We start from the raw sequence: 20,035 nt of genomic DNA, 5'->3' as shown, positions 1-20,035 counted from the left end.
GTGCACTGGGGGTTGGCAGAGACACAAGAACATTATTTTTTTTAGTTTACTACTTTCTTTGTCACCATTGTTGCTTATTAATATGCTCATATTAAGTTTTCTGGAGTATTTTTAATTTCAAGCAGTCACATTTTGGCAATGTTTTAAGTCTCCAATAAAAATGTCAGAAATGTAAGAAAAAAAAATCATCCAGTGAAGCAGATCTTGGGATTCAGGTTGTGTCTACATGGTACACTTGCTCAAGTATGCCTTGCTGGGTGAATTGCTTCCTAAAATAGGATCAGTATAGCCATATCCATGAACTAGACTAATTGTCACTACTGAATTGATAGGCCATATATGCAGTTTATTTGGCTTATAGTTAATAAGCAATTCTTAAAGAGCATACACATATGGAAAATCACTTCAAGAACTTGTGTGAAACACTCATTTGTCTGAAGAGCTCCATAATGCAGAAATTCTAATATCCAGAGAGATCAGGATAGTCGATGGTGTTTTGATTTTTGTTATAGTAATATGTTGCTGTTAATAAGATTTCTATTTCCTAGATTTTATCACCTATGTACTAACAATTTTCTTTGCACAGTAGATAATGGAGATGATTATAGTTCTGGCTACTGCTTAACACGCAGACAGGATGCACTTAGGAGGCTTAGGAGAGAGTTCACTTAATGTAGTAGATATAGCATGCATGTACAAATTACTTACACACATACATATAGAAATAAATGTGAAGGTAAGCCACCTGTAAGCTTATCAACAGTTCCCACCATATCTTTTTGTTAATTTTAGAAACTCAAGTCAGAAATTTACACAAATCTTTATTAATAGTCTGATTGGAAAAAGTTTCCAAAAATCACTGTCTTCACTCTCAGTTCCTGCAAATTCTAGCAATTTCGGTAGAGAAGCCAAATACCAACCATCTCTGAAGTCTTTTATGGGTTACCAAGGCAGAGAAAGAGACCAGATATCATTTAATTTGTATAGTAGGATTTTTGCAGATTAACGTTGTTTTTAAGTTGAAAGCTGAATTGTCTCTCAGAGCCTTATGCATCAATTACCATGGGTTAACAAAAATTTAAGTTACAGTTTCTAGAATAAGTCGGTGTATGAACATTTTATTTCAAAAAAATGTCCACACATGCAGTGCATTTCTGAGTAACACCATACAGAGATAAGCTCGTTTAAACAATGAATGAAGTATACATTTTCTTTTCAAATTTGTAGAAATTGCTTTTTACAAAGAAAAAATGCTATGAAGTTGAATATTCACTTTAAAAACAAGCCATTGTCCTTGCTACTCTTTTAAAGCACAAAAATATAATTAGGAACTTTAACAACAGCAAAGCTTGAGTTTGACTATTTTATTGCCTATTTCTTTCAAAGTCTGCAAGTCCTGAAGACTCTGAAAAGAAACGAGTTAACTACCAGGCCTATCGAAGCTTCCTCAATCGAGAGGGTCCAAAAGCGTTGGGGTCCAAAGAGATACCACAAGTAAGTTATCATTTGGCTACAGAAGGACTACAGCAGTTTGTCTGATGTTGGTATATATATCAAGGTATTTCAGTTATATATTTATAAAACCCAATTGAGAGAATAATTGAAGAAATATCTACAATGTACAGAGCATACCCTGGCTGTACTTGAGATTTGCAACTTTTGCGTTATAGAAAATAAGCTCATGTGTCTTGCAAGTCAGAGTTTTCCTGTGGAGTGGAGGATATTTGGAATAGGCCTTTTTTTCTTCCTGATCAAAGTGACTAACTATTTTTTCTTATTAAAGCTATAAGGTATCTAAAAAATAAACGGCAAAAATGATAGATACTATAATGATTGTAGGAAACTTTTGCCTTGCTGCTAAGAGAAATTAACTGCTCTGGTACGTGGTTTTTGAAGAATAGGACATTACTAATGTAGCATCAGAATTTCTCCACGTGATATTACAAGCACTTCTGTTGATGACTGTTCGTCCAATTGTTTTTGGCTGCTACAAGCTGCTGACTACCTAAAATGGAGTGCAGATTTAAGTTGCGTGTAAGATAACGCTTGAGAAGAGACAGGTCTGAAAAAACAGTTTTTAGTGGGGAGATAATTATGAATGTATGAAGCTGATGCTATTTTCTGCAATATTTTGTAGGGAGGTGAAAACTGCTTAGAAGGCCTTACATTTGTAATTACCGGAGTCCTGGAGTCTATTGAACGAGATGAGGCCAAGTCTTTGATTGAACGGTATGGAGGAAAAGTAACTGGCAGTGTCAGCAAGAAGACCAATTATCTTGTTATGGGTCGTGACTGTGGTCAGTCTAAATGTGATAAGGTAAGTGCATCTGTGTGTGATCCAAGAGTAATATAAGTGAGCAAATTTTTGTAAGTGTACTGACCTCCAAAATCAGGCAGTTTCCCAGAAAACTTATTTCAAGGAAAAATGTAATACAGTGAAACCTAAGGCGGAATCTGTAAAATCTGGAAACGTGTTCAAACCAGAAAATTCCTATGATCCTGGAGTGCCTTATAGGAAATTATGTATATTTAAGGCACATACAAGTATTCAAATGAACTGTGAGAAGTCTTGTGGCTTTGTTCCCCCAGTAGGAAAAACCTACTGGGAGAGCATGATACAAATGTTAGAGGGGGCTACACAGGTGCCCACAGCAGGAGCCTTGCATGTGTATCCCAGCCTGCTCTGCGGGCTTTGCTGGCTCCCAGAGAGTGCTGAGAGTAGCCAAGTGCACAGGGCAGTCGTGATTGGCTGGGCAGCCACGATTGGCTGGCAACCCCAAGGGACTTTGCCACTGTTTGCAGTCCCCTCTCCATCCCTTCTTGCTATGGGGCTTTGTGAGAAGAGATCCAGACCATGTCTCCTTTCTTGTTAATTGCAGGTGTGTTAATTTCTATTCGGGCAGCCTGCAATGGATCCTTGCCCTCCTTAGTCTTAGGGGAGGGGTCTCAGGCACCTGGGGTCTTGGGGGTTTAAGTCTGGGTCTTGTGCAGGGGACCCAGCTGCCTTGACACCAGGTTTCTCTTAGCCCACGGGCAGTCATGGGGAAGGGACTGCTCCATGCATGGGTGGACAAATGGAGTCTAGCATGAGTCACAGACCATCTCCTTGGAGCTGGTGGGGATGGCATTTCTAGTGGAAGGGTTAAGTGCATACATGCATATTTTCTCCCAGGAGCCATTTCTATCTGGGTGGAGCTGGGCTAATTTTCTCCCAGAACTGCAATTTTTGGTATGGAAGAAACTGTGTTTATGTTCATAGTTTCGTAGTGCTTGGGGTCGGAAGGGACCTAAACAGATCATCAGGTCTGACACCCCAGCCAAATATCTATCCAGCCTCCTCTTGAAGACCTCCAAGGTAGGAGAGCAGCACACCACCTCCCTTGGGAGTCCATTCCAGAGCCTGGCAGCCCTAACTGTAAAGTAATGCCTCCTGATGTCCAGCCTAAACCTTCTCTCTAACAATTTGTGGCCGTTATTCCTTGTAACCCCCAGTGGTTCCCCGGGGGAACAGAGCATCACCCAATTCTTGCTGGTTCCCCCCTGGTGAGTTTGTAAACAGCCACCAAATCCCCTCTCAGATTTCTCTTGTGGAGGCTGAATAGGTTCAGGCCCTTTAGCTTCTCTTCGTAGGGCCTGACCCACTGCCCCTTGACCGTGCGAACGGCCCTCCTCTGGACCCTGTCAATGCTCGCCATGTCCTTCTTGAAGTGTGGCACCCAGAACTGGACGCAGTACTCCAACTGTGGCCTGACCAATGCTGAATAGAAGGCAAGGATCATCTCCCTGGACCTGCTTGTGATGCATCTGTCAATGCACGACAAGGTGTGGTTAGCCTTCCTGACCAGTTCCTCGCATTGGCAGCTCATGTTCATCCTGGAGTCAACAATGACTCCAAGATCCCTTTCTGCCACTGTGTTAACGAGAAGGGTGTTCCCCAGCCTATAATAGGTGTGTTGCTGGTTTCTTCTCCCTAGATGCAGTACCCTGTACCTGTCTGCATTGAATTCCATCCTATTCTCATCTGTCCACCTCTGTAATTTGTCCAGATTTAACTGGATTCTGTCCCTGCCCTCCAGCTGCCCACCTCACCCCACATCTTGGTGTCAGCGAATTTGGACAGCGTGCATTCCATACGCACATCTAGGTCACTGATAAAGATGTTGAACAGTACAGGGCCCATGACCAAGCCCTGGGGGACTCCACTGCCAGCATCCCTCCAGGTGGAAAACAACCCATCCACCAGCACTCTCTGGGTGTGACCAGCTAGCCAATTTGCTACCCATCTGACTGTGTAGGCATCAATGCTGCAGCTGCCTAGTTTTTTTTGAGAGTGGGGTGAGAAACAGTGTCAAAGGCCTTCTTGAAGTCCAGGTAGACCACATCTACCTCAATGCCTGCATCCAAGGACTTGGTGACCTGGTCAAAAAAGGAGACCAGGTTAGTCAGGTAGGATCTGCCATCAATGAACCCATGTCGGCTGCCCCTGAAGATTTACGTCCCCTGCTGGGCCCTTGCAGATGTGCTCCTTAACAATTTTCTCAAAGGTCTTTCCAAGGACAGAGGTAAGACTGACTAGCTTGTAATTGCCAGGGTCCTCTTTCTCCCCTTCTTGTAAATGGGGACCACATTGGCCCTTTTCCAATCCTCTGATATCTGGCCAGAGCCCCAGGAGCGCTCATAAAGCTGTGCCAGGGGCTGCACTATGACCCCCGCCAATTCCCTCAGCACCTTCGGGTGAAGAGCATCTGGATCTGCTGATTTAAACACATCCAGCCCCTCCAAAAGTTTCCTAACTAGTTCATCCCTGACCCTAGGTATGGCGGTGCCTCTAGCTCTCGAAGCCTACTGCCCAGTCTTGGGTAGAATCCCACCAGGTCTCTGTGAGCCCCGCTAGGTCTGGGTTTTTGCTAGCTAGCAGGAGGGCGAGTTCCTCCTGCTTATTCCGCATGCTTCAAGCATTTGTGTAGAGGCATTTGAGGCCTCCTGTAGGTGCATGTACCGCCCCCTTGTTCCTAAGCCTGCCCTGGCCCCTGTCATTTACCTGGATACTACCTGAGTACATCACCTGACTTGATGGTGAAGTGTCCTCATGTTCCTCTGCATCCCCATCACCTGATGAACCTAGTTTAAAGCTTGCTGTACAAGATCATCCAGCCTTAAAGAAAATTACACACTTACCTTTCGGGGAGAGATGAAGCCTGTCCCACCTGAGCATGTTCTCTATGCGGAAATGTGGGTCATGGTCCAAGAAACCAAAGCCCACCTGGTAACACCAGCTCTGAAGCCACCGGTTGACCTCACTGATACATGCCTCATGGCGCCATCCGCATCTGCTCACTGGAAGAATAGAAGAGAAAACCACCTGCGCCTGTCTCCTTTAGCTTGGCCCCTAGAGCCTTGTAGTCTCTCATGATGTGGTCTGGGCTGCTCCTGACCATGTCATTCATTCCCACATGGGTGAGGACCATAGGGTAATGATCAGAGGGTTGGATGAGGTCTGGGATCATCTCCGTGACGTCCTGAATCCAAGGTCCTGGCAGGCAACAAACCTCACATGGCATGGGGTCAGGGCGACAGATGGGCCTCTCCGTTCCTCTCAGGATGGAGTCGCCAATGACGAGGACCTGGCATCTCTTCCTCTTGGTGTTCCAGCATCGCTCAGTTTGTGCCGTGCATGGAGTGGCATCGGCTTCTTCACGACTGCCAGGGCCTCGTACCTGTTCCCCGGCTGTACCTGGGGAGCTAACACTGCGGTAGCACAAGTAGTCCTGGCTCTGGAGGTGACTGTCTGCCATACTGCTGCGGTGGGTGTCTCCCGGGGGGCTTCTCCACTAGGTTTCTGGACCTGCAGAGAATGAAAGTACCCGTCAATTTTGTCCTTGGCAGCCCTGATCCCCCGCAGCCTGCTGACCTCAGCCTGGAGCTCCCTCACCTGCTCCTCCAAGGCCCGAAGACACAAGAGGGACAGGTGAGGGGACTCCCACTCCCCTTTCCTGCCCCCAGCTGCAGGGTCCCCACCAGGCTGCCCCCACAGACGGGGGGGCAGGGTGTTGCTGCCCTCCCGTCGGGCCCCGTCTGGATTGAGGCCTCAGAGGAGCCCTGGGTAGGTGATGCCACCGTGGCACGGTCCCTAGCAGCAGTGCACCGTGTCCTTACCATGTCCGTAGAGCTACAAGTCCTCCTCTCTCCCCTGCCGAAGCCTCTGACCTGGCTCCTCCTGCTTGCCTGCCTTGCGCGAACGCTGGCGCAAACACCGGTGCGTCCTTACAGAGCATGCCTGTTTGCGTGCGGCTCGGGAGCACGGTGTCCTGCTGCTCTTTGCCAAATAGGATCCAGGGGCTTTCCCTCTGGATCCACTGCAGCTGTGCCTATCCCTCCGCCCTGCTTACGTTTCAGCTGCTGTTGCTGCCACTACCAGTGCTGGTCTCGGGTGAGTGTGTCGAGGGCACGTGTGCGCCTGCTCCTGGTCCCAACTGCCGCAGGCTGGGGCTTGCCGTGGCTGTTAACAGCCATGGGTTTAAATTTCCCGCGTTAACTGTGGCAGCCAATCAGGTTGTTCCAGGCTTCCTTGGAAGAGCCCATTGGTTGTCCCTCCCCCTGGGTTCCCCTCCCACATGGGGATAACCGCTGCCACTGGATTTGTCGGGGATCCCCCAATAGGCAGTCCCCCTTCCTGCAGGGGGAAGTTCCTCCCTAGCCTGCCTGCCCCCTGCCTGTGCCCCAGAGCACACCTTTTTGCATGCTCTGTTCGTGCACAGCTCAGATCCTCGTATACTTAGGCTTTTTGCTGGGAGACCTGTGATTCTCCCAGTAGAAATGTAACTGGTATGAACCCTTAATCTGCTTAAGGTGGAAATTGCATGGAAACAGAAAATTTGGGGCCCATTTGGAGAATCACTCTATATATCATGGAAAGGAATTGCCTACGTTGCGCATGTGTGTGCACATACATGCATGACGTGAACAGGGAGCAGAGGGGCTGGGGTGAAAAACTGAGAGAGAAAATCACAGCAGAGAATACAGAGCAGGCAGTGCACTGGGAACAGAGGGGAAGTGCCTCCTTTAAGATAGAAAATTGGAAAACTTTTCTCCAGTCTCAAGTGATTTGGTCACATCAGGTTTCACTGTATTAAGTAATTTTCATAGGAAAAAAATGTAGTTTATGTTAAGCTTTCTTTGTACTCCCAGTTTCAGAGAGTGTCTCTGTTTTGACTAGAATGTAACATTAACTACTTCCATGTCTATGTTTTTGAGTTTGACAATAATGTGGGTTTAGTTGCACTGTGCTTAGGCACGAGGACATTAGATGTGAAGCTGTCTGTTCTAGGTGTGAGCCAGGCAAACAGAGTCATAATGGTGTTTTTATGTAAGGAAGTCCAGTGCCAAAGATGTTGATATTATTAGTTATAAAAGTATTTAACTGAAGAAATGAATTGTCATGCATACCTTTTTTACACATTAGAAACGCTGGTGATTTAATGTTTAATGAGCGAAAAGGTGAATCTGAATGCTTATAGCTCTCCTAAAAGGTATAGGTTAATCAGCACCCTGTGAAGATCCTATGAAGTCATTGGAGATGAGAATTTTAAAGCATTAAAATTTTTTCAAGAAAACTAAATAAGTGAATAATTAATTTCTTGTATATTTCTGGTACATTTTCAAATGTTACCATCTTAAAAAGTGACCAACTGATTAGAATATCATTTAAAAGTTTTGCTGAAATATTACAATGTTTATCTTGAGGTTACTGCTTACTATATTTCTCATGCCTAGGAACAGCCATTTGTGGCCCTGATTCTCCCCGTTTATGTTGATAAACATAAGGCTAGTTAGTGTTCATTTGTTTTTAAAATTATTTTTAAAATTATTCCTGTAATGTGTACACATTCATACTGAACTTAAATATTGCTTGTGTTTCTTAATTTTATGTAATAATGACTAACTTTTGATTATGTGAGTTATACAGTGTAATAAAATGGATCTTTTTTTCTGGTTTAGGCATCTGCTTTAGGGACAAAGATTATTGATGAAGATGGCCTATTTGATCTGATTCAAACTATGCCTGGCAAAAAGTCCAAATACGAATTAGCAGCTGAAGCAGAGGTTTGTATTACTTTCTTAAAGGACTGCCTGCTTCTACTGTTAGCTGTGTGTCAGTTGTTTGATAGCTCCCGAGTCCTGGTTTCAGAGTGCTCTGTTCCAGCTCAAGTTCCATCTGTCTGACTTTTTTTTTTTAACTTGAGACTTGAAAATACAAGGTGTTTATTGTGTTTAGATTTTCTTTTAGTTACTTCAGCTTTGGTATGATCAGGTTTCTGCTCTCCTCCATCACCTGTGATCCCCAATTTAAGATTACATCTCCAGTGATACATTGTTGCAGGGAGCTCTCATGATGTTTCTTGATGGCTTTTGCAAGAGGGGAGGCCATAGTGCATTACTGTTCAGAAGCCTTTTGTAATTACTTCCTCCAAAGTCTGAGCTTCATGGGCAGGCTTCAAGTCCGTGAGATGTTGCAGTTTATTTCTAAACTGAGGTCTCTGATTAGCTGATTATTTGTAACGTTCCAAAATGGAAAATTTCTATGAAAATGGCTTTTTTCTTACCAGTTCTTAGTCACAGGCTGTGGCACTTCCTTAGGCTGTCTGGCTACATGTAGAAAAGGGCTGCAGGTGTATTCCCATGTGGTTTTATTCTCTTTTGCTCCTTTCTCTCCTATCTTTTTTTCTAAGGTAAACAAAGCAAAGTCACAAGGGGAGAAGACCCCACAGAAAGCTGGTGCTGCCAAGAAAAAAAATAGCTCAGCTAAGAAAGAAACTGATTCTAAAAAAAAGAAATCAACGCCTGGAAAGGGGGGCAGTCTCAAAGCATTCAAGAAAGAAAATGCTGAAGTGCGGAAAGTTCTGGACTTTATGCAGCAAGCAGCGGAGACAAAACATACCTCAAATGCTGAGGAGACTTTTGTTTCTGAGATAAGCACAGGTGGAACAGAGGGCTTGCTGTGGGTGGATAAATATAAGCCCACGTCAGTTAAAACAATAATCGGACAGCAAGGAGAACAGAGCTGTGCTAACAAACTGCTACGATGGCTCCGGAACTGGCATGAGAATACATCCGAGAACAAACATGGTGACTATGCATTTAGCACCTCTGTCTGTTGGCAGGTTTTTTCTGTAGGTGTCTGGCACTTGCATAGCTCAACTTCGTACACAGCTAACCGAGACATCTTTCCCCAGCGCAAACAGCTCTGACAGGAAGCTTAAGTCTGGGAATGGAAGATAGGTTTTCAGCAGGTGTTGCACCTTTGTGCAATTATAAACTAATTTTCAGTTTACAAGGTTTACAGTCATGTTTTCACTCCCAACTTCAGTTACTTAGATTTTTACAAACCATAGGAGGGCCTACGCAGTGCTCTGGGTACCCAGGGCAGTCTTTTTCTCAGATAGAATAAAACATCAATTATCCCCAAGACCAACCATAATAGCTGGGCTACAAACAATATATAATAAAATCAATTGGTCCCCATATACAGTGCCTAGAGTGTCCTGCCATTGGGACCTGTCCTTCCCAGAAGCTGTCTGTTCATCAGCAAGGAGAGGAGAAGATGGTCTTTGCAGCATTCCCTGATGGCCAGTTATGCTCTGAGTACTGGAGGTCTGCACTGGCTATGAAGCTGCTATAAGGGGAATGTGCAGGGATCAGCCATAGACTCTTTTTTTTTTTTTTAAAGATCCAGCCTATTGATACTTTAAAGTGGTGTTTGCTTCACCCTTTTTTTTTCTCACTGCATATATATTTCTTTATAACTTGAGTTATTTTTTATGATATGAGTCTTCAATACTAATTACATTTTGTTAAAACAGTTTAGTGCAGCAGCTATGCTAATGATCAAAGATGTTAGTATTTTTGTCCTGGAAGAAAGGCTTGTTCTGGGATCCTACCTGTGTACTCTTGAATAATTGTGGGTCATTCAGGTTAATTATGAGTGGCTCCAAGGACAAGTCTCTCAGGCTGTCTGCTCTGGCTGGGCACTTATTGGCAGAGGGGCAGCAATGCAGCCTGGCAGGGCTGTGTGTAAATGGACGTGCTGCTTGTGTTTTGATCCAAGTTATAACCTAGGACAATGAGGACTGCCTCAGATGAGGTGTCTGTTTATAGCCTTATAATAACACTGAGTGTTAAATTGGTAGGAATTAAACTATAGGTCCCCAAGTGCCTCTGATACAGGTATTCCTGATCATCCTATACATTTGTAGTTTGTTGTTTTGATATCCCAAGATTGAGCTTGTCTGTGTTAAGGTTTTGCATTTGCAAAGTGTATTATTAAAGTATGTAGCTGTTTCTGTCATGCATATATCCATGTAAAAGGTGCAATCTCTCTCTCTCTCTCTCTCTTTTTTTTTTAAAGCAAAACCCAGTAAATTTGGAGGCAGAGATGATGGTACTAATTTTAAGGCAGCATTGCTCTCGGGTCCACCAGGTGTTGGCAAAACTACTACAGCTGCTTTAGTTTGTGAGGTGAGTCCTTATTCACAATTGTTCTTGGGAAAAGATACAAGTGTCAAGTATTCGTTTTGATCATAGAATTGGATATGTGTAGGTGGATCACTTTTGGGCCTCTGCTTGGGTGTACAGGGAGTTCAGTTCAGAACTAGTGTAGATGATGATGCATGTTTGGATAATTGCAGGGGTGTGGTATAAGCACAGAGGAATGTGTATCTGTTTGCCTTTCTATTTAGTGAAAGGAAAGCACATTCACTGAGCATTTGATTTTTCTAAAACTCTTGGGACTGGCTTTATTCTACTTCTGTTGAAGCCTAGAGAAATTTTTCATTGACTCAGTAGGAGCAGAGTTTAAGCTAATATTGCATACTGAAACATTGGAATCAGTGAGATGCATATTTTCCCTGTTCTTTCTACATCTTTTCACTTCCTCATTTGCACGCTTCCTAGGTGAATGGTTAGGGCTGTCAGGTGTATGTTTGCAGTATTTGCAGAGCCCTGAAAATTATCATAGAACAACTTGTGGACCAAAGTGTTCCTCACCGTGACTGATCCCCATGGGCCACTGAAGGCAATTGAGAGTTGCAAAGGTTTGAGAATGGTAGTACAATTGTCAAGCAAAGAAATAGAAAAACTGTAAAAAAATTTATTGAAACGTAGCCTTATTTATTACAGTTTATTTATGGAGTCAAAGGGTAAAATTGGTGGGGAAAAGCAAAAATATTTAGAATTTTGAATATGGGATCACTAGCTTGAAAAGGTTGCAGGAGACACTGATCTGATCTAATTTTGTGGTGAGAAAAAAATTTCACAGTTCTTAGTGCAGGAATTCAGAAATATTTGCGAGTCAAGTGTGGCTTTTCAGACAGGCCTAAGGGAGTTTGTCCCAAGGAATTCAGCACAGAGCTCCCTTATGGCTCTTTGGAAAACCTGACTTAAAACTTTTGCTGTAGCTGCTGTTTGAGACGCATGCCATGTACCTGCACAGCACTATGCAATGCTCTGTAGACATAGCCGAGTCAGCTCTGAGCAAGTTTGGGTACCGAGATTCTAGCACTAATCTCTACAGGCTGATTGGTGCTATGCAGGGCTAGCCTTTGGATTTGTGCACTACTGCTGCTATTCTGCTTCTGGGCCCTGGTTAATTTGTTTGGAACTGACTCTGGTATTTTCATGTGGCACTGCATTGCTCCAGGTAGATTTACCCATGTTACGTTAACTGACGCAGTATTCTTCCTGTGCAGCTTCAGTAGCCTCTACGGTTTAGTCCATGCCTCCAACTTTGTAAAAACTGAAAGAAGGCAGACGCAGCCCCAGATTTGTGGAACTGTGGAAGCAATTCACTGAATCAGCAGTTGATTTTGTTCTCTTTTGGGGTTTTGTAGCAACTCTCTGTATTTAGTGATCAACACTTTTTTAGGATGCAAGTGAACAGAGGGACTACAAAGAGAATCGCACTACAAATGAGAACTGAAAACGAGAGTTGTGTGGAAACTGCTCGTGATTTTAGTTGATACTTGTGGTGATCTCTTTGTTCACAACTTAGATTTTCTGATTCTTTTATTATTGTTCTGATTGGGATTAGGCATTGGGCTACAGCTATGTGGAGCTGAATGCCAGTGACACTCGTAGCAAGAACAGTTTGAAAGAAGTGGTGGCTGAATCTCTAAACAATACCAGCATCAAAGACTTCTGTTCCGGTATGGATTACTTCAAGTATTTTTGTTCAGTTAGGACCCAGTTTTATGAAGTGTTGAGTGTACTTGGTGGCTGGCAGGACTGGGCTCAAGCAGCAGTATTTAGAAGAAGGCGTCACATATCACAATGAAGTAAATCAGAGCAGTGCCCTATTTTGGGAACAAATTCTTAAGCTACAGAAATCATATAAACTGTTAAGAAGATATGTAGTCATAGACTGCATAGAGAAGTAGGGCTGGAAGGGACATCCAAATATCATCTAGTCCAGTGGTTTTAAACCTTTGTCATTTGTGGACCCCTAAAAAAATTTGAGTGAAGGTGTTGGACCCCTTTGATTTGTAAGTGTGGGTATTCACAGACTTTTGATTGATCAGTCATCTTTCGTGGGCCCCATAGACATGGTCTGCTGACCCCCAGGGGTCTGTGGACCACAGGCTGAAAAACACTCATTTAGTCTGAGGCAGGGTCATCCCTGTCCAAGCCATCCCATACAACTATAATCTAAACTGTACATAAAACTACCATCAACCCTGACACAACAAAAACCTAACACCGTAAACTGCCATAGGTAAAGCAGGGGAACGATGGCAGCCAATAGCCTTCTTTTATAAAATGTTGTCAATACATGCTCAAGAGATCCTGAGTAGAGGGCCATGTCCCCCTTTCAGAGGAAGGCAAATACCCTCACTTTCCATATCAATCTGACTGGGGTAAAATTTCTTCCTGACACCAGGTGTGGTGATTGCTCTGACCCTGAGTGGAGGGACAAGACTCTCTGGCCTGGAACCTCCAGCTTTGCTCCTAGCAGGAAGGTTGGCTCCACTTCCTGAGACTAGGAACAGAATGGAGCAGCAGCTGCTTCCTGCTCGCTCTCTAGACTGGCAGAAGGGCTTGGGGCTTTGCCTCACTTCTTCTACCCTCCCTTTCCACACTAGTCTGGGAAGAGAAAGAAGCAGCCAGGCAAAACCCCCATTCTCTTCCCCAAGCTGGGCAGTGCCTAGTTTGGGGAAGAGGCAGGGAGCAGTAGCAGATGCTTGCCTCAGTGCTTGCCCAGCAAGACTTTGGCTTTGCCTCAGTGCTCCCTCCACTCTGCTTCTGGAGGTCAGAAGGCTGTTCCCCTCCAATTCTCAACACCTCAGACTTGGGAAGGCACAGGGAGTCTTCCTACTGCTCTACTGGGTAGTGAAACACAGGTACTGTTTTCCTTGGTCTTGGGAGAAAAGGCAGCTGCAGGCTGAACCCTCTCTAGGCTTCTACTTTGAAAGATTTCTACTGGTGGACATTTCTGAGAATTTTCTACTGGTAGAAATGAACATCTGTTTGTAGCCTGAACTGTAGAGCACTCTGAATATATAACCTGGTGAGTCAATGTATTTCCTTTGCATTTTCACTTTCTTCTCTTTATTCATTCCTTAGGAACTTCCCCTTCAGTTAGCACAAAGCATGTACTGATCATGGATGAGGTGGATGGAATGGCAGGCAATGAAGACCGAGGAGGAATACAGGTGAAGCTGCTTTTACGAGTATAAGAAATGCCATATGGGGCTAGCCCTATGGTCTGTCTAGCCCAGTAACATGTCTCTGACAGTGGCAAGAGTGGATACTTTTGCTTAAGTGGTGTAACTATTTTGTGCATGTAGATTTTGTTATAGTGATGATTAAAAGCTCTTTGTAGAAGTGAATTTTTTACAACCAGAAACAGTTGCTTGGACTGACTGGGTTGTAAGGCAGTAGAAATTATTTGACATGTTAATAGAGTGAGTGACAAACCAAACAAATAAGAAATAAAGAACCAGCTCATATGAAAAATTAACATAGCTCCATTGATTGGAGGTTGGGCTAGATGATCTTCTGAGGTTCCTTCCAACCCTAATTTTCTATGATTCTATGATTACATGTATTACAAAATACAGTGATTACAATAAGGTTATGCTGATTTATAACAGGTTTAGGATTTGTCCTGTGCCATTTGACTGTGTGCCATTTAATATAACACATTCTAATAGTTTTTGCTGTCTATGCTGTAAAATATTAACAGTTTTGCTGTGTGTTTGTTTAAATTGCAGGAGTTAATTGGATTGATCAAGTTTACAAAGATACCTATCATCTGCATGTGTAATGATCGGAACCATCCCAAAATTCGTTCTCTGGTCCATTATTGTTTTGATCTTCGTTTTCAGAGACCTCGGGTAGAACAGATTAAGGTATGGGGCAGGTGGATTGCTGTGCTGGGCTTCATGGAATGCAGAGAGCTCTCTGAGGAATTTTCTTTTAATTGATGGAACTCTTACAGTAGCGGGTATCGTCATTAATATACTGGAAGGTTAAAAACTGGATCATCTTGACGATACTTCACAGTAGAATATCTTGTATGGCAGGGGTGTCACAGGTATGGCCCACAGAGCCCTGCAATCTGAGAGTTTTGGAATGGCCCCATGTGCTTCATGTAGCATGTGCCAGCCCTTGCCCCAGGCTCCACATGCAGCATGTGGAACTAGTCTGGCATGTGCTGGGTGCAAGCACATGGCACTGGAGCCAATGCACACAGTGCACAAGGCTGTTCTGGGATGTACACTGTATGTGGCACCTGTTCTGTGCACTAAGTCCAATATGTGGGCTAGTCTGTGGACCTGATAGCCCACAGGCTGGCTCCATACACCTCACATTGCGCACAGGGCCAGATGAGTTTGATACCTCTGTTGTATGGTCACAGCTTGGATTTTCAAACTGTGTGTGAAGTGGCGCATTGAAGAAAAAAGCCTGATGGGTTTTGTGGGATTTTTTGGGGGTTTTTTTTTTTCAAAAGAATTAAGGAACCAAGAGCACCTGTTCTTAGGTTAGCACATGTTTTACAATCAATTTTGGGGCCCAAATAATTTAGACCTATTTAATAACTGTAGTGATACATATAACAGTCACAACAGATTACAGTCAGTTATAGCTATGAATCCATGAGGGCTAGTTAAATGATCACACTTAGCCTGAACACTGAAATCAAATAATTTTGATAGCTTCTAGTGTGGATACTGCCTTTGTGGATTCTACCTTTTGTTGTTGTATTTTTTTTCCAAAAAATGTTTGCAGATTACTTTATAGCTGCACTTTCTTTCTAAAGTATTTTGTTTATTCCAGGGTGCCATGATGTCTGTTGCATATAAAGAAGGTTTAAAGATCCCACCACCTGCGATGAATGAGATAATCATGGCAGCAAATCAGGACATCAGGCAGGTCAGTTATGCACCTGTGGTATTCTGGGTAGTCTGTAGTGCGTAAGACCTTGCTTTCAGTGCAGCACAGAAACACTGAGGGCTGTTCTTCCATAGAGATCAGATTTTTTTTTTCCATTGATGCTTTTCTTCCTGGGAGTGCTCTTAGCTACCTGTAACTTGTCTGTCTTGCTTCTTCTTAGGTTTTGCACAATCTTAGTATGTGGTGTGCAAAAGATAAATCTTTGACATATGATAAGGCCAAAGCTGATGCCAGCAAAGCCAAAAAGGACATCAAACTGGTAAGAGGAATGCACTTGTGGGCATAGCTCCTATTGCTTTGTTTTTGCTAAGAGAAGATTCTTAGAAAAGCCTACTGAGTTGAGCAGTAGAAAAAACATTAGTTGTCAAAATGTGGTGGGGCACTTGCTGCTCAGAGATGTTTTGAGCCTGTATCCAGAATCACCAAGAGTGTCTAGAGGACACAGTGTTCCTAGAAGACAGCTATAGATCTAATTTACTAGATCTAAAGCTAAAGTATTTTAAATAATTAGGTCTTACAGTGTAGTGATTAAGTCTTTTGCTTGGCAACTCTTGCGTAGGTCAATTTAATAGTTACTTGTTCTCATAAAGACAAAATCCCTTATCTCCATCTCCCTCACAGGGTTGCTGAGACAAAATCTGTGAAGCACTTTCAGATCCATAACTAGAAAGACCTATAGAAATGCAAAGTTTGGAAGCATGGATATTGCTGTGAGACATCACCATAGTATTTCCCATCCTTATCCACAGACACCATAAGTTAAGGCTCATGTTGTTGCATGTTGTTTAGGGGCCCTTTGATGTCGTCCGGAAAGTGTTTGCGGCTGGTGAGGAGACTGCTCATATGTCTCTTATAGACAAATCGGACCTTTTCTTCCATGACTACTCTCTAGCACCTCTTTTTGTTCAGGAAAATTATGTACATGTGAAGCCTGTCGCTGCTGGGTGAGTTACTCCTTTTCCCAAATAGTAGAGCATTTGGTGTCTGTGTCATGTTAGAAAACAAACTCTGTGGGTGTTCCTGGAGTAGTAATACTGAATAACTGCTTTTTTTCCTAGAAATAACTTGAAAAAGCATTTGATGCTGCTGAGCAGAGCAGCAGATAGCATCTGTGATGGTGATCTCGTTGACACTCAGATTCGCAGGAAGCAGAACTGGAGCCTTCTTCCTACGCAGGTAAACACTTGCCATTCATTTTCAACGCACAGATTCAGATTTCTAAGCACCAGCTCACCTCCTTGAAATTACTGTCCTGGTTTTGTGGTTTTCAAACTTCCTAACCTCATGGAAAGCTTTCATATCACCTCTTTTGCCATGGAACTCCTACCCCTATCCTGTGAGCTGACGCAAAGCAGGAGACCCAGCCCAGCAGTGGTGTCTTACCACCTCCCAGTTCACTCTCCTATTACCCATGATGACCTGTCGTGGAAGCTCAGGGTTCTGTGGAACACAGTTTGAAACCCACTGTCCTGGTTTATTAAAAATAATGACAGATTGTAGAACTCGTGTTCTTCTGTTCAGGCAGCCTGGTAGATTCAGCCACACTGACTGGAGCAGTAACCTGTGTGAATTTTGGTGAAACTATATGTTCATGTAATAATGCAGTATGTTCTAAACTTTCAACAGCCCAAACCCCTTTTCAGGAAATTGAAACGGAACCTACGTTCCCTTCAACACTCCTACTTTTAAGAACCTATCCATCTTAATATATGTTATCTGCATGTCTCCACTTTTCTTTTCTGGGCTTACTGTTCATTCCCCCTACATATTCTGGGAGATCCCTCAATGAGAGAGCTTTTCATAATTGTACTCGTCTCCTTTCACTGTTTTTTGCTAAGCAATGAAATGTAACAATGTTGATGCTTTAAAATCTGCATTGGTTGCACTTGCCTTGGATTTGAAGTTTGTCTTCTTTGCAATCATAGTAACTAGAGATTTTATTATACAATGAAAGCTAAAAATGTTGGTCTGGTCTTGCCCTCTCAATTAGACTTCGGCAAGTGTCCCTGTGTTTCTCTCTCTTTCTTCACTCCAGCTTTGGGAAACAGACTTAGGAATGTAGGACTGGACGGGCTTCCTTGACCATGTGGTGCAGTCCTGTGCATTTGTAGTCATGTACATTATCCTAAAATGCCCATGGAAACATCTGTTTTGACCTCCCCCACTCTTGTTCCTTGAATACCACAGTTTCAAAATACCCATTAAAACACCTACAGTGTGTGATATAGGAATAAAGCCAGAAAGACGGGTGCCACCAGTCCATAATGTTAAGTAAAATGTGTTCAGAGGGTCCTAGGAAGAGAACCAGGTCCTGCAATATTGAGAAAAAAAATCCCCAACAGTCCTGCCAGAAAGAATGAGTTTTTTTCATTTGTCCTGTTCTTGGACACTATATCCCAGCTATGATCCGTTCTTATTCCTGGGACTGAAAACTCCATGGAAATCTGCAGTCCATGTTCTGGGGTACTTGAGGTGATTGTATCTCTTAAGGTGATCCTTTCTTTTTTTGAGAGAGAGATGGGGGTTAAATTAGTAATTCAGAATTAATTTTCTCAGGACATGGACCATAAAATAATCTTTTAAAATAAAGGAACTAGATTTTTCTTTTGATAGATATATGGTGCATTTTGTTTTTTCAGTAGTATGTCTACATAGAAATCCATCCAGCTGCTGCTGCCCTCCTCCCCCACCCCCAAGCCAAGCTTATCCACCTTTCATTTTTTTTTCTATTGCTTGGCCCAGCCTAATTTTAACTATATCCATGGACATGTGTTTTTCCTGCAGAGATGGTTCCTCAGCATCGTTGATCCTGTGCTTGTGCATGTTTCAAACCTAAGCTTGGGCAGTTAGCACTGTTTTCTTAGCCCTGTTTATATTTTCACTGTGTTGTGGTATCAGTGTTAAGGTTTCCATTCTGGACAGAGTTTCCTAATAGGTTTCACCTTTTTAGGCTATTTATGCCAGTGTTCTTCCGGGAGAGCTGATGAGAGGTTACATGTCCCAGTTTCCTAACTTCCCAAGCTGGCTGGGGAAATTTTCGTCTACAGGCAAACATGAGCGTATCATTCAAGAACTGGCAATGCACATGAGTCTCAGGTAATGCTGACATCCTTTTGTACTTTCCAAGTTGCACTGATATGGATATTACCTCTGCTGTCTCTTGTAGCTCGTTTAGCCATTATACTCTGGAAAAATAATGCACGTGACCTGTTTTCTAACTGCAGTAGGCTGTGGCATGGCCCTCCCTTGCCAGTCAGCTGTGACTACAATCTTGCAATAGGCATTTGTGGTGATTTGGTACTGGTGGCTCCCCACTCTACTGACGGTTTTATTGTGGGTGCTGTGCACAGCTGGGCCCCGAGTAGCTGACACATCTGGAAATGCTCAGTAACATGGCTTCTCTTTTTCATTTGGCAAAGAACCAACACGTGCAAGAGAACAGTGAACGTAGAGTATTTGTCATATTTGCGGGACGCAATTGTCAGACCCTTGACAAGTTTAGGAGTAGAAGGTGTGCCAGATGCTGTAACATTTATGGACTCCTACTGCTTGATGAAAGATGATGTTGAAAATATCATGGAAATAAGTAGCTGGGGAGGCAAACCTAGTCCCTTCTCTAAACTGGATCCCAAGGTAAAATTTACTATTTTATATCCTATTGCTTTATAAAATAAAATGCTTGGCTTTATACTGTTTTGAGGTGGTTTGGGGACAACTAAGAAATTGCTGAAGCTGGTACAGTGCATGATAGACTTTCCACTACCTCCAGCTCTAGCATAGGGCACACGATGGAGGCTTGCAGCTGGGGAGGTAGTGCATCTAGTTCTTTACTAATACTGTGAGCACACATACAAGATTAGGTCCAAGTAATGAGGGGGAGTACATCTAGTCTCAAAATCTTTCAGGCTGCTAAGAATGAATAGCATGCTGGTTGTAATCATGGTGTTCAGGTGACTTGGCTGTAGGAGACTGAGCTGCCATTATTCAGTGGCATTGGAGCAGTGGTTTTAAGAATGTAGGTGGTGCCTAAACTGAACTTGATGTGGATGACTCTCTCTCTAGGTTCCAGGTACTTTTGAGCATTGAGGTATGGGTCTCAAAGATGGTATTCAAATAAATTAAACCCTCAGGCAGCTTAAGTGTTCCAGGGTGCTTCTTTATTTCCCCTGATAGCTGTCCTCTTCTCTGTAGGCATTGCACATACTTTTCATTGGTGGGAGGAAGGAGCGAAACCCCTAGATCCAGGCTACCTTGGTTAGTCAGAGGTGGAATTTTAATCTGATATTCCTGGTGTCTCTTATCTGAACAGGTTAAAGCAGCTTTTACACGCACCTATAACAAAGAGGCCCATCTGACTCCATATGCACTGCATGTAGTGAAGACATCTAAACGGCGAGCAGGATCCACTCTGACTTCAGAACTGAATGAAGAATTGAATGCTGATGAACTCCAGTCTGAGGAAGAGCAAGATACTATTGAAAATGATGCAATGATCAAGGTAAAACTTTTAGTTTAATGGTACCATAATGCCACGGATATTCCTAGTAAGCCATCTTTTTAAGTTCAGTAACAGGGGATGAATTTTATA

General features: G+C 43.3%; 1 protein-coding gene across 3 annotated transcripts in view; it reads left to right on the top strand.

Annotated features, from left to right (window-relative positions):
• The window catches only part of RFC1 (replication factor C subunit 1), a 79,032-nt gene that overhangs the window by 57,911 nt on the left and 1,086 nt on the right, over positions 1-20,035 (top strand). For all 3 annotated transcript variants that reach the window (XM_059721639.1, XM_006258471.4, XM_059721640.1), the window contains exons 10-24: positions 1,387-1,494; positions 2,138-2,317; positions 7,999-8,103; positions 8,730-9,126; positions 10,406-10,515; positions 12,086-12,200; positions 13,615-13,703; positions 14,265-14,402; positions 15,331-15,426; positions 15,608-15,706; positions 16,237-16,391; positions 16,506-16,623; positions 18,398-18,543; positions 18,867-19,080; positions 19,757-19,945. In XM_059721639.1, the coding sequence (XP_059577622.1) occupies positions 1,387-1,494; positions 2,138-2,317; positions 7,999-8,103; positions 8,730-9,126; positions 10,406-10,515; positions 12,086-12,200; positions 13,615-13,703; positions 14,265-14,402; positions 15,331-15,426; positions 15,608-15,706; positions 16,237-16,391; positions 16,506-16,623; positions 18,398-18,543; positions 18,867-19,080; positions 19,757-19,945 (2,259 nt within the window). The remainder of the gene's footprint in view (positions 1-1,386; positions 1,495-2,137; positions 2,318-7,998; positions 8,104-8,729; positions 9,127-10,405; positions 10,516-12,085; positions 12,201-13,614; positions 13,704-14,264; positions 14,403-15,330; positions 15,427-15,607; positions 15,707-16,236; positions 16,392-16,505; positions 16,624-18,397; positions 18,544-18,866; positions 19,081-19,756; positions 19,946-20,035) is intronic.

Source organism: Alligator mississippiensis, chromosome 2 (genome assembly GCF_030867095.1).
Source record: "Alligator mississippiensis isolate rAllMis1 chromosome 2, rAllMis1, whole genome shotgun sequence".
Lineage (NCBI taxonomy): Eukaryota > Metazoa > Chordata > Crocodylia > Alligatoridae > Alligator > Alligator mississippiensis.
This window is presented reverse-complemented; position numbering and strand designations above follow the sequence as displayed.